The 13,734-nt window shown below is 41.8% G+C and overlaps 1 protein-coding gene across 1 annotated transcript; it reads right to left on the reverse strand.

Moving 5' to 3' along the window:
• Positions 1-3,184: 3,184 nt before the first annotated feature.
• CCDC71L (coiled-coil domain containing 71 like) lies at positions 3,185-5,857 on the reverse strand. Its single transcript, XM_033088744.1, is given in 6 exon segments — positions 3,185-5,339; positions 5,342-5,404; positions 5,407-5,674; positions 5,676-5,717; positions 5,719-5,793; positions 5,795-5,857. Coding segments are annotated over 6 exon segments (690 nt in total). The 3' UTR covers positions 3,185-5,160.
• Positions 5,858-13,734: the final 7,877 nt, after the last annotated feature.

Below are 13,734 nucleotides of genomic sequence, written 5' to 3' on the forward strand. Positions count from 1 at the left end.
CTATGAATACTTTCAGAGGCAAAATAGGTCCAATTTTGAGTTTAGTAAAAGCATATTTATTCAAACTTGCTGGGCTAGCCATAGTGTCTGATGTTGTTATGATCATTACCTTCCAGTTGGGCTATGGATGTGTTTATGACGTTATAGATTACAGTTTTGGTTGTCATTTACCAAAACAAGTGAGTGCTGACAGTGAGAAGTCATTGCTCTCATGCAATCTGCAATCAGGCTCAGCTTTGAGCTTTTTACTACTGGGTAACTTCCAGCTAAGAAAATTCTTTGTGTCAATTTCAGATAATACAACTTTGGCTTGCTCATCAAGTTAAAATATGTTGTTGTTCTCTGTGTGAAGAGGAATTAGAGCTAATTTACAGGCTTTAGACCCAAAATCTAAAAATGAGTGTGTCAATGCTTCAAATATGAGAATCTTTTTTATTTTTGTAATAATTTTCTGCTGTTTCAAACATAATTATTGTACTCATTTGTTTCAACACAGGAAGTACAAACCTCACACAAATTGTTCTTTTTAGCTCTATACATGTAGATTAATTAACATGGTTCTTAAGTAACCCTTACTGAACTTATTCCAAATAAGTGAAAATTTAGTGTGGAAATTTGCCAAGTTCTTGGGTCAATAACTTTAATCCATTAATTATAAATTCTCAATTTAAAACACCTAACAGCACATTTTAAATATCTTTCCAAGATATGATAAAAGACTCCAAATTTTAAGAAAGCCTAGAAAAACTTCAAGTCAAAACTGTCCAATAAATCAATTTAATCCAACCTCCTGCCTGTATAGTGTCAGTAACCTACAAAATATAGATTTCTTTGTCTTTAATTCACCCACAAATTACCTCTTAATTTGTCTTTTAGCTTTCCCAGTCCCCTCTGTCTGTGGAAAGCTGAACTCCCAAAGGACCACTCTGAGCAGATGTACTCATTGTCTGCACACACGCCTCCAATTAATAGCATTTATTGTTTCCTATGTGCCCATCACCATCGATGTCTTTTAATTATTTCAATAATCCAAGTTTCTTTCACTAACCATATTTGATCATTGAAGCTAAGGCACAGAGAGTTTATGTAACTTATCTAGAGTGCTAACGTTTGCAAACAGTGAAGCCTTAATTCCATCCCAGGCACTGTGATTCACAGCTGTTACACTATGCTGACTCCAATAGGATTTAACAGGAACTCAGGTACAAAGGCAACTCAGGCCACACAATACTATGAATCCTGCCCTTGCTAATACTCCACTTCTACCTTCTCGGCTGTAATGAAAATTCTGGCTCTACTCTTGTTCTGTGCAACAGCCCTTACTGCTGCTACTCACACGGAACACTCTTTCATAATATGAAACAATGTGAGCTTTAGACTTTCTATCACCACCACAGGGGGACTTGGGGTCAGGACTCAAAACTTAATTTTGATGCATTTTAGTCTTCACTGCTGGCAAAACTGGGGTAAGGCTTGGGCTTGGGCATGAAGCATTGTCCTGGAGATTCACTAGATCATTAAAGAATTGATGTAACAGACCCCAAGATAGCACAAAACACGTATCTTAAGACTTCAAGGAGTGTGAAGTTCATGAAAAAGTCAAACTTTATCACATTGTAAATTAAAATGCTTTCCAATTCATGCAAACATAAAATCCCATTTCAAAAACTTTCAACGTCACTAAAAAAACCAGACACAGTGTATTCTCTAAAATTTATTTACAGTTAATAAGTTAAAAAGCAAAGTTCAACCAGATTGTAAATCTTAATCATATGCACATCAAACTGTCAAAAAAAATTCAGTTCCATTACAAATAATTGCCTTCTAATGCACTTAAGACATAAGTCTATCAAAAAATATTTTAAACACACCAATAAAGTAAATATTATGTATATATGTCCATTTAAAAACACCAACTTAAGAGTGCTGTGGCAACCCTTAAAACAACACAAAACTTTGAGTTCAAAATTGCTCAGATTTTTGTATTCAAACATTTAAAATTTTTCTTACTGAAGAGTTTTCAGAAAAACAGTAATATACCGTTTGCACGTAGCAAATCAATAGGTGTCAGCCACCAGCTTAAGTTACACTTGTCTTATGGTATTCAAACTTGGATAAAATAAATACACACCACAACAGTGACACTTTGCACTATCAACAATGAAGCTTACCCTCAACAATCATGACATTACTGGTCTCAGTGAAGAAAAATAAGTTGCTGGTTGACAGGAAAGAGAATAAAAAATTGACATCAGGAATTTCAAAAAATTATATGAGGTGCCAGTCACCACATTTAGGCACTCAAGAGTTAAAAATAAACAGCATAGCAAGATGATCAACTTTCTCCTAGCTTCCCCCTTTACTTGTGCCATATGAGATATAAGAAAAGGTAAAAGAGTGAATAAAGATCATAGGAGTTCTTACAAAAACTATATACAAGCTAAGCTAGACTCACTTGAGAGGACAGTAAATGGATGCCTCGCAATAAAGGCCACCATGCCAAGTTCCCTTCACATTCTGCCCAAAAGTATCCATAAAATACTTTCACTTTTCCATTAATATACTAATCAAGTATATTTGTTGTTTCTTCACATTTAGAAGTTGTAACATAGGTTTTGCTAAAGAAAACTTGACAAAAATAAGGATTTTTTTTTTACATCTTATTTCACAAACTAAAAATGGCATGAATTTTTAATAGACCAGATAAACAACATATTGAATTCAGGATGAGCAATCATATCCAAAGTGAAATCAGATAGCCCAGATAATCCAAAGAAGCATTTATGTGAGTTCAAGTGCACTCAAGAAGTAAGAAGGCTAAGAGGAAAAATGTTCAGAATCTGTTACAATAAATGAGTGGTATCAATGGTTATGTTTCAGTTTTGTGCTGAGCAAAGTTATCCTCCCAGCTAAGTAATTTCAAAATCTCTGGGAAACTATCTACATAAGCTATATGTTGAAATTACATTCTAATATGGCCATTGGATTTAATTATTACAAAATTACATACAATAGTGAAGTAGTACAAATACAAATTTTTTCTCTCAGGTGGTAGCTTAAAAAGTTATCAATTTTGAGGGGGAAGAAACCCCTATGTATCGGAAATACAATTGGCAATGCAAGTTAAACAATCAAAAGAATATATATAAGCTTCCTATCACAAATATAACACTCTCCATCTTCTAATTATTCACTTTTATTTACTCATGTGACAGCGTTTATAACAATGCATTATCATTGAGTAGTGAATAAAAGAATATGCGGCTTACTGGGAAACTGGCATAAAGTTTATATATATATATGTATATATATATGCATATATACATATATATGTATATATATACATACAATAATTTTTTTTTTTTTTTACAAAACAAGAACACTTAAATTAGTCACAAAGCTCCTACAAGGGACTATTAAACTTGAAAAAAATCATTTCAGAAAGCTATGCCATTTAAATCCTAAGAACACAAGAGTCAAAATTGGTAAGTCTCATTATTTTCCCAAGAAGCTGCCAAGCAGAGACAAACCTTAATATTGAGGATTCCACATGTTAAGTTCCAGCCTGGTACAGCTCCTTCCATGGCAGAATACTTAAATTGAATAATAGCGGTACAAAAACACTACTTGACCCTTGAGATATTGCAGTAAAGTCTGGCTGTGGCACCACTGGCTAAAAACCATTAAGTCTTGCTGCCACCAATGACCAAAGGCACTTGGATAATCAAGAATTACACACTGGGCCATAGAGTATAAACACTATTATAAAAGTGTAAAAGAAGGGTCAGAACTCTGTGGATTGCCTGTTCGATTCCTGTGGTGTTCAGTTGTCAAAGACCCATTAACTGCAACATAATTATGAATGGAAACAAGATAAAAAAGGAAACTTGTGGAGCAAAAAAATCAACTAACTGTCATGATGTTTATAAAAGTGATGGATATGAGTCTGCACGTTTCTTGTGATCCAACAATAACAAGAAGGAAAGAAAAAGAGATCTATTTTGCCCAAAGTATAATAACTTCAACCACTTATTTAAACCGAGAAATGCCCCCACCCCTCTAGACCATTTCTAGTTCTGAGGATTGCAGTGGGTATTCTGTTGATCATTTTAATCACAAAGTTTACACACATTCACTTCTCCTATGTTGAGTCTTATTTTAAAACAAATTATCCTTGAATTATTACTGGATTTGTATGTTAGACCAGTACAAGGAGCCAAATCATTTCTAATCAGATTCCATCCACTCTTTAACCAACACAAGTTTTTTATATAACGCAGTCATTTTTTCAAACCACAGGCCATGTAGTTTCAATGCACTTTTTTATCAACTGAAAAATTCTAACAAGTCAACTTTTCCTAAACAAAACTTTATATGAGTTTCTACCTTTTTCTTTAGGAGTTCAGTAAATATAAACATTCAATTTCGATATAAATCTTTAGAAACACCTTAAAATAACTAAAAGTTGTATTTTGCATCTCTTTGTTTGTAATTACTGAGCCATGAAGTTCAAAGCCATACAAACCCTTGCACTATTAAGTCACAATAAGCTTGAATCTCTTAGAAAACATCCTTGGTCAAAGCATCGGAATCCAATTAATAATATTAGGAAACCAGGGGATTCAGAATACCCTCAGCACAAACTCGTGCACACACAAAACATGTCCAATCTTTCGTCCAGAAAGAGGGGTGGCAGTCAAGAAATTAAAAAAAGGAGAGCGAGAAGGAGAGGTATAAAAAGCAAGTGAACTCTGGCTTATTACACTAGCATGAAACCAAATTCCTTTGGAAAAATAATGACTTCTGCGGAGGGCTTCCAAACCGGTGAGGTAGAGTCCAAAAGGGAGAAGATGGATCTGCCCCCACAGTCCTGGAGACGTCTCAACCTGGGGTTAGGAAGAAAAGGGACCTCTCCTGCGGATCCAGCGGCCTCCTCCCTCCGCAGACCCGGTGCTGGGAGGCAGCAGAGGGCACACCTGCCCGGGAGTCCCAGACGGCGGCGCCGCATCCCGGGGCGCAGGGCCAGGAACACCATCCGGTGACTTCTTCGCCCGTAAAGTGCACTAGGGGACGGAGTCCTGTCCGGATCTGTAAACACTCGACTGACACTTGTTCATCCCTCCCGGCGGAAGCTCCGTCCTAGGGTCGGGGGGCCGCGTCTCACGCCCGAGGCACCGGGAAGCGGCGGAGCTTCACCACGGGTTCCAGGTTCACTCTCAGGACTTGGCGCGCCCGGTGTCGCGCCGCTGCCAAGCTGCGCTCGCCCCACACGTCGCCGCCAACGCGGATGGTGGGGAAGGTGGTCAGCGTCGGGGTGGCCGCTCTCCATATCTCCTCAAGGTGCGGCCCCCAAAGCAGGGTCCGGGGGTCGCGGGCTTGGCGGGGCAGCTCTCCTCGGGGCTCGCGGCGGCTGTGGCTTCCTCCTGCGAGCGGCGGCTGCCCGGGCTCCGCGGCGCCTCCTCCTGGCCGCCGAGCCCGGCGCCGGCCTGCGCGTCTGGCCGCGGGCGGCGGGGGCCCCCGGGGGGTCGGGGACTAGGGCCCGGCAGGAGGAGTAGCCGTAGACGTCCTTGCTGCGGAGGATGTGCGGGGAGAACTGGTGCTTGAGGCTGCAGAGGAAGCTCCACAGCTCCGCGTCCGAGCTCATGAACTCCGTGCTGCGGGGCATGAACAGCTTTGAAGGCGTCGCCCAGCGCTTCGGTGCTGTCGGCCAGCGACAGTTTGCGACCGCGAATACACCACCTTCTCCTCTTGCGCATCCAGTCCGGCCCGGTCCCCTGCCCTAAAGCCGCCGCCCCCGGGCGGCCGAGGCCGGGGCCGCTGGGGGCCGGGGCCGCCGCCTCTTTACGCCGCGCCGCATCGGAGGCCGCTCGGGGCCGCCCGCACTCGCCGGGTTCCGCTGCCGCCGCCGCCCCCGTCCGCGTCCGGCTCCGCGGCGGCGGCCACTGCTGGCGCCTCCCGCCCCGCGCGTCTCTCGCTACTTTTCTCGCCTCCGCCGCCCGCCGCCCCTCCCCTCCGAGGGCGGAGGACGCGGGTGAAGATCCTGCGCCCGGTACAAAATGGCGGCCGGCGCCCACCCCTGGGCTTTGTCATTGGACGGCCGCTTCGCCCCCCTGGTTTCTCTTTCTTCTCCTCTCTTGCCTCCTTTCGCCCTCTGCCTTTTCTTTAAATGTGCCCGCCTCAGGCCCCTCCCACCGCAGCCCTGATTCCACCCATTGGGTGCTCTCAAAAGAGGGGCGGGGACTAATGGGGTAGAGGCCAGTTCCTGGAAGATGGTGCTGGGGTGGATGGTGGTGGTGGCCCTTGAACGGGAGTCAACAGTTGGATAGGTAAATGGGAAGGGTGCCATGCCTAGAGGAAGGGGTAGACATCAGCTCCACCTTGGGGAGAGTCAGTCTCATAATGAGTGGGTGTGCATTTGTAGATTGAGCTGGGAGATATGCCCAAGGGCTGTTGCTTGTATCACAAGGGAATTTAGGTTTAAAATCTAGAGGGAATGGGCCTTTCACAATTCCTTTCTAAACCTTCGAAGACCTCTTGGCAATTTCATCCAACTCTTCCTTCTTTTGGTCCCAATCCATTTCAAGCAAGCACTGGTATTCCAGAATCATTCAGGTAATAGGGGCGGCATCAGTGAGATTGTCTCCTAGACAGTGGAACCATCTTCATATTTAAGAGATACACTGCTTCTCAGGAAAACGAAATCTTTTATACCTATAGAACTAAATATTCTGCTCATATTGATCAAATATCAATTACAATTAAGCCATTCTACTTAAAAGAAAATATCCTTATTTTTAAATATTATATATAGTTCTTTCCAAATGAGTACACTTCATTTTTCATTTAGTTTTAATATGCCCCTTGGCATCACCAACTGTATCATTTAGAAAGATTGCAGCATCACAGTCAAAAAGGTTCTGTTGAAAAGAACACATTGTTAAGCACACATTATCTTTGTATTTGAAGGAAGGAGGACATTATGGGTTTACAGTGCAGTGGACATTTCTTTAATCGTGTTTTCTATCCTCAGTACTTGGCTCAGCGCCTGTCAGGTAGTGAGCACTCATGTTTGCTGAGTAAATCAATGAAATATTGTTTGAAATGAGGTGAGAAAGAAAGATATACTGAAATCGCTTAGAGCAGGACAATTTTATATTTTACATATATATTGCAATTTTTTCTTAACTCCCTTAAATTTTTAAGGTTAAAACAATCTCCTAATACTTTGAATTTTGAGGTAGGCATGGAAATTTTACCCTTCAGTGAGCATCTTATTTTGCAGTAGTGAACTGATAAAACAGAAGTTTTGTGATTTGCATGTAGTTGCTACTGATTCCTCAAATATTTGAGCTGAAAGATACTAGTTCAATCTCCTTATTTCACAGGTGTGGGAATTTGGACACACAAAGGTTCAGGAACACAACCTGCTGGTAAGGACTGGGCTATCGTTTAGTTCTTTGGATTCCTGATTTGGTGACCTTTGTATTTCACTGGAGATTTCCCGGTTGTGTTGCCCAGACTCTAAAAGGTTCAATAGAAAGTTATTTATGCGTAAGTTGGAGTGACCAAATGACAAAGCTATACCCCTATTTCTACTTCTTCTTCATCTAGAACTGAACAGTTTTTGTGTGTCTTATATTGGACTTACAGATAATATTTTATTTGAACCATACTATTTTGTTGGTTTAGTTTCAATAACAAAAACAGAACTGCCTACCAGGAGATCAGTTCTCTACGTACCAAAATCATAGTAAATTTCTGAAGAGAAAATCATTTTCCTAAAAAAGCACACTCTGATCTCAGAACAAGATTAGGGAGCCAATTATCAGCTTCCTAAATCCTTATAAAGAAATGAGCTTATAACAGCTATTTACATCACACTTTGTTCTCTTGGTGATTCTGGGAACACACGGTAACATGAAATTTGAATAATTTCCATTGGAATGCCCCTGCAGATCGATGGAAAATCTCACGTATAAAGTCAGTGGAACATTAAGAGGACTTCATATGGAATAAAACAAGGAGTTATGTACTCCTAGCTTCTCATATTGTTATCCTCTCCCTTCCATGTTAATCATGTTATGAGTACTTAAGGGTCTTTTGTCACATAAAAACCGGGGATGCCAAAAAAACGCATTCAAGTGGACACTTTGGTCAACGTTGCTCAAGCAGTAGTTTGCCATAATCAGAAGTGTCGAGATGTTGATGGTAACCACATTGAGCACCTCTTGTAATTGCAGAAGTCAAATGTAACTTGTATTCATCTTTTATTATCAGTATATGATATTGAGTGTTACAATTTTAATACAGTTTTCCTGTCTTAAAATGTGTATACGGTTTTTTGGCACCCTCTATAAATATAGGGCATCTATACAAGCTTACAGAATTGATTTCAATTAAGAGGATAAATCTTTTTTCAGCATAATTTTGATTCTAAGAAAACATAAGATCTCAACAAATTACAGAGAATCCATAATACATGTTCATTTAATTTACTTAAAACCAAACAATATTTTTATGAAATATTTTTAGGAATTAGTGTCATGTCAAAGTGCTTAAGTTATACTTTAAATTTGGTATTGTTTGATCTCTCTAACCTTCTGTTTTCTCCATTTCTTATTTTTACATTTCTTCTTGACTTCTACCTTTGATTAGCTTATATTGTCTTACAAATAGCTCCCATATATTCTCCATAAGTGAGTAAATTTGCCATAAAGATATTATATTTTTTCTAGTTTCTGGGACTCTCCTGAGACACTATAAATTTTATGGAAAGTGGACAAATTAAATTTTGTTCTTGAGGAATAATAGTTTAAAATCCTCAGTTTATTTCTTTACTTCTCAAGGGGAATGATGCTTCCTATATCTGATGGATACTAAGAATAAATGGGAAAAACCTAGCTGTGTATATTTCTGAAGTTATAATTTATGTAAAAAATGAATCAAGCAGAATAAAGTGATTGGAGAAATTGAAAATAAAATATATCTCTTAGCTATCCATAACCTTTACTTTAAGATCACACTTCTATAAAATAATTTGTTTATTGAAAAGTGGCCAAAAATAAAAAGTATATGTAAGGGGTTGTGAGCATCAGCTCTGGATCAAATTGACCTGGAACTAAATAGGTCTTTACAACAAATATCCTTGAACACATTTTTTTCTGAGCCTCGGTTTTCTCATCTATGAAACGGGCATAACTTCTACTTCAATGGGTTGTTTTGAGATTGTATGAGACAATATTTTTAAAACATTTACTATAGTACCTTGATCACAGTAAGCATCCAACAAATAATAACTATTCTTATCTAATTATAAGGATTTTACTTGCTTTAACCAACATATTTCAAACCCTGTATTATATAATAGGAGATTTTGAAAAAGTATAGATTGATGAGAAGAAAATAAAAATGTTAGTGCTACAAGGAAACTTAGAGGTCGTCTAATGAGTCCAACACTCTTAATTCAAATGAGAATGTTTAGATGCCAAGAGATTTGCCCAAGGTCACACAGCTGAATGGTGAAAGACCCTGAACTAGAACCTTGGTCTCTAACTATTAGTCCAGAGTTGTTTTCTAACATTCTTATATTTAATACAAGGAGATAGTAATTTTTCGTTCAAATGAAATTAAATAGAGCATGATTCATCAAGAAAAATTTCAGCCTTTTCATTAGAAGCATTCTAAAGTAATTTTGATTTTTCTATAAAAGTTATCTCAAAGATCTGATATGCTGCAAAACTGCTTAATGTGAAATACAAAAAGACCATATAAACTAAGAGGCTTGGAATTCCACTTCGAGGAAGATGATTGTACTTTCCTTATTCCTCCTTCTGCTTATAACTAAAAACCCTGGACGTGACATATTAAATGAACATAATAAGACTGAAAAATGGAGAGAAGAAAGCAGACAGGCTAGGAACCTCAGAGCCCAACGAACAACTTGGCAAAGAGTTCCTTGGGTTTTCTTTTCTTTTTTCCTCTTCCTGCACACTTCTCAGATTGGGTGCTGGAGAAGCCAGCAACCCAGAAATTCCAACAGATGTAAGCATAAAATGCCTTAATGAAATCTTGTTTCCTCTTTCCATGAAAGCAGGAAATGAGCAGGCTAGCAAAACAGAAAACTTTTAAGAAAATAATCAATCTACTGCAACAAAACACCACAGAAAAAACTATGACTTCTATCCTCCTCACCAGTCTGTAAGAAGGCACTACACTATCCCTCCTGGGTAGTGTCAAAGAAGGCTAAATAGGAAATCATGATTCTCAGTCCTGCTGGACAGCTAAGAGACAATCCCATCCCACAGTATCAGTGGAAACCATGTGGGAGCAATAACAAGACACTCCTATCCCTCCCAACCAGGGAGCTATCGGTGGAGGTCTAGTGGTGAGCTAGAATTCCTGCCCACCCCACTCCAGCAGTGATGAGGAGCCCCTCTCCTTAACTTGGGTGTTAATGGAGGCAGATCAGGAAACTTGGACTTCTACTTGGCAGTACTGAGGCAGCACCTCTCCCTGTTTCTGTTGGAACAGAGTCAGAGAAAACCAGCTAAAACAAGTTTAAAATCATATCCAGTCTCATAATACTCATAATATTACTCAGTTTTCAATTGAAAATCACTTATCATACCAAGAACCAGGAAGATCTAAACTGAATGAAAAAGACAATCAATAGATGCCAACATTGAGATGAGAAAGATGTTAGAATTACATAGCAAAGATATTAAAACAGCCATCATAAAGACAATTTAATAAGCAATTATGAACAGTCTTGAAACAAATAAAAAATAGAACCCTGCGGTAAAGAAATAAAAATTGCAGCAAAGAAACAGGAGACATAAAGAAGACCAAATGAAAATTTTAGAGCTAAAAAATACAGTCATCAAAATAAAAGCTTAGTGGATGGCTCAACAGCAGAATGGAGGAGAGAGAAGAAAGAATCGATGAACTTGAAAATAGAACAATAAATATTATCCAATTTGAACAAAAGAGAGAAAATAAACTGAAAACAAAAGAGAGCTTCAGGGAGCTGTGGGACTATAAGACCTAATATTTGTGTCATCAGAGGCCTGGAAAGAGAGAAGAAAGAAGATGAAGCTGAAAAAGTACATGAAATAATGGTTTAAAATGTTCCAAATTTGGCAAAAGACAAAACTTACAGATTCAAGAAGCTGAATTAACTCAAACACTATAAACACAAGAAATCCACATCAAGACACATCACTGTCAAACTGACAACTAAAGACAAGGAAAAAAGAATCTGTAAGCAGTGAGATAAAACTGACACCTTACCTATAAGGGAAATGCAATTTGAATGACAGCAGATTTCTCCAGAAAAGAAGGCCAAAAAGAAGTGGCTCAACATTTTTCAAGTACTGAAAGAAAGAGCTGTTAACCTGAATTCCTATATCCAGTGAAATATCCTTAAAGAATCAAGAGGAGATACAAGATGGTGGGTAGATAAAAACTGTGCCGGCATCCTTCTGTGAACACATTAAAATTACAACTAAATTATAGAATGATAAACCTTAAGAACCATCTGAAGTCTAGCTGAACAGAAGTCCTATAACTAAAAATATAAAGAAAAAGCCATGTCCAGATTGGTAGGAGGGGCAGAGACACTGAATGGGCCCCAACCTCCCTGTGGCTGTTGAGAACCAGGGGGACTATCTTGGCCATGGAGGTTCCTCTAGAGGAGTGAAGGACCCCAGCCCCCCACACCAGGCTCCTTAGCCAGGAGTACTGGTGGCCAGGAAGAGGAGCCCCCATCACATCTAGCTGTGAAAAACAGTGGGGATTCCAACCATTCAGGTGGGATGGAAGGCTGCAGGAAACCTAGATGTCCTCTTAAAGGGCCTATACACAGACTTACTTGCTTGAAGGCACTCACCTTGAGCTCCAGCAGCAGTAACTCAGGGGGCCTCAGAGACATATGGGGGGGGGCAGACTGAGGATTCTTCAGGGGGAGGACTGGAGGACAGTTGGCATTTTCCTGGTGAGAGGTCCTCCTACCATTTAGCTGGCAGCCGGGCGCCATCTTTCCTATGTTGAACCCGCCCCCACAGGCTAAATCTGCATCTAATTGGCCTGGTGAGCTCCGCTGCTCCACTCTGCTGACTCAGCTGGGACTTCACCCTACCCAACTCACAAATTGCCAGAGGCACTTTCTCTTTAAGCAGCCGGTCTATCTCTCATTACATTCTTTCTTGAAAAACTGAGTCCATGGGCACCAGGCAGGCGACAACTGACCTCAGTGTGCTCTAAGACTTTTGCTGAGTCACTCCAGGCTCAGCATTGGCACCAAACCAGAGTCTACATTAACCTGATGACCACAACTCTTCCCACTCTAGTGACTCCCTGAGACTGTGCCTCACCCAATTCACACACTGCTTAAGGTTTTATCAGTGGCTGAACCATAAGGGAGCCATCAAGTGGCAGCAGGCCTCTGGCTGTCCTGGCATTTTGCAGAGTTACCCCAGACCTGGTACTGGTGGCAGACGTCATCAGTTCTCAGCGTGGCCTCTCCCATTCACCTCTAGGTTTAGCACCGACAGCAAACAACTGCAGATCACTTTGCAGCTCCTACCAGGTAGCCCCCTGGCCATTTACAGGCAGTGGCTGACCTGGGTGTGCACCGGAGCCCCTCCCAAGAGGCCCCCGAACCAACATACTTGGAGGATGGTGTCATGCAGGGTGTCATGCGGGGTCTCTGGTCCCACTCCCCACATAAGAACACAGGACATGGCTAGGCCAAAAAGGAACACCCACGGAGCCATAGGTAGGGGAGTCATACCACTATACTCTTGCTGGCGGCTGGGTTGGAGGGACAGGAGCCACACAATTTCCAACCCTCACTGCGCCGCTTGCTAGCTCAGCCACCGTCTTCTTGCTAGCCCCCATTTTCTGCTAGCCTAGCCACGGTAGTTATATTAGTGCCCTATGGCTCAATGGTTACAGCTGACGGCCAACTAGCCACAGCTGATGGCCATTTGATCACAGTCGTTGGCCATTTACTACCTGAGCCAGCACCTTTCTATGTGAGGCTGAGAGCCTGGAAACTGCTTTTTGGGGCTCTGTCCCCACACTCCACCCCTACAGGCTCTCGCCTCACAATCTACGCGACAAGCGTCTTCCGCGAGGGGCCCTGTGCGAGGAGCCTGGAGGTGAATGCTATTTCCTGGACACAGCCAAACTCTCTGGTCACAGCCAGGGTTTCTCAGGGCACCACCAGTACTTCTGGGCACAGCCAGACTTCCTGGACTTCTGAGGGTACCACCAGTACTTCTGGGCACAGCCAGACTTCCTGGACTTCTTAGGGTACCACTAGTCTCCCCGGGCACAGCCAGGGTTTCTCAGGGCACCACCAGTACTTCTGGGCACAGCCAGACTTCCTGGACTTCTTAGGGTACCACTAGTCTCCCCGGGCACACCAGGGCCTCTCAGGGCACTGCCACTCTCTCTGGGCACAGCCAGACTTCCTGGACTCAGCCAGGGCTCTCAGGGCACTGCCACTCTCTCTGGGCACAGCCAGACTTCCTGGACTCAGCCAGGGCTCTCAGGTCACTGCCACTCTCTCTGGGCACAGCCAGACTTCCTGGACACAGCCAGGGCTCTCGGGGCACTGCCACTCTCTGTGGGCACAGCCAGACTTCCTGGACACAGCCAGGGCTCTCAGGGCACTGCCACTCTCTCTGGGCACAGCCAGACTTCCTGGACACAGCCAGGGCTCTCAGGGCA

The sequence above is a fragment of the Rhinolophus ferrumequinum genome, chromosome 20 (genome assembly GCF_004115265.2).
Source record: "Rhinolophus ferrumequinum isolate MPI-CBG mRhiFer1 chromosome 20, mRhiFer1_v1.p, whole genome shotgun sequence".
NCBI classification, from domain to species: Eukaryota; Metazoa; Chordata; class Mammalia; order Chiroptera; family Rhinolophidae; genus Rhinolophus; species Rhinolophus ferrumequinum.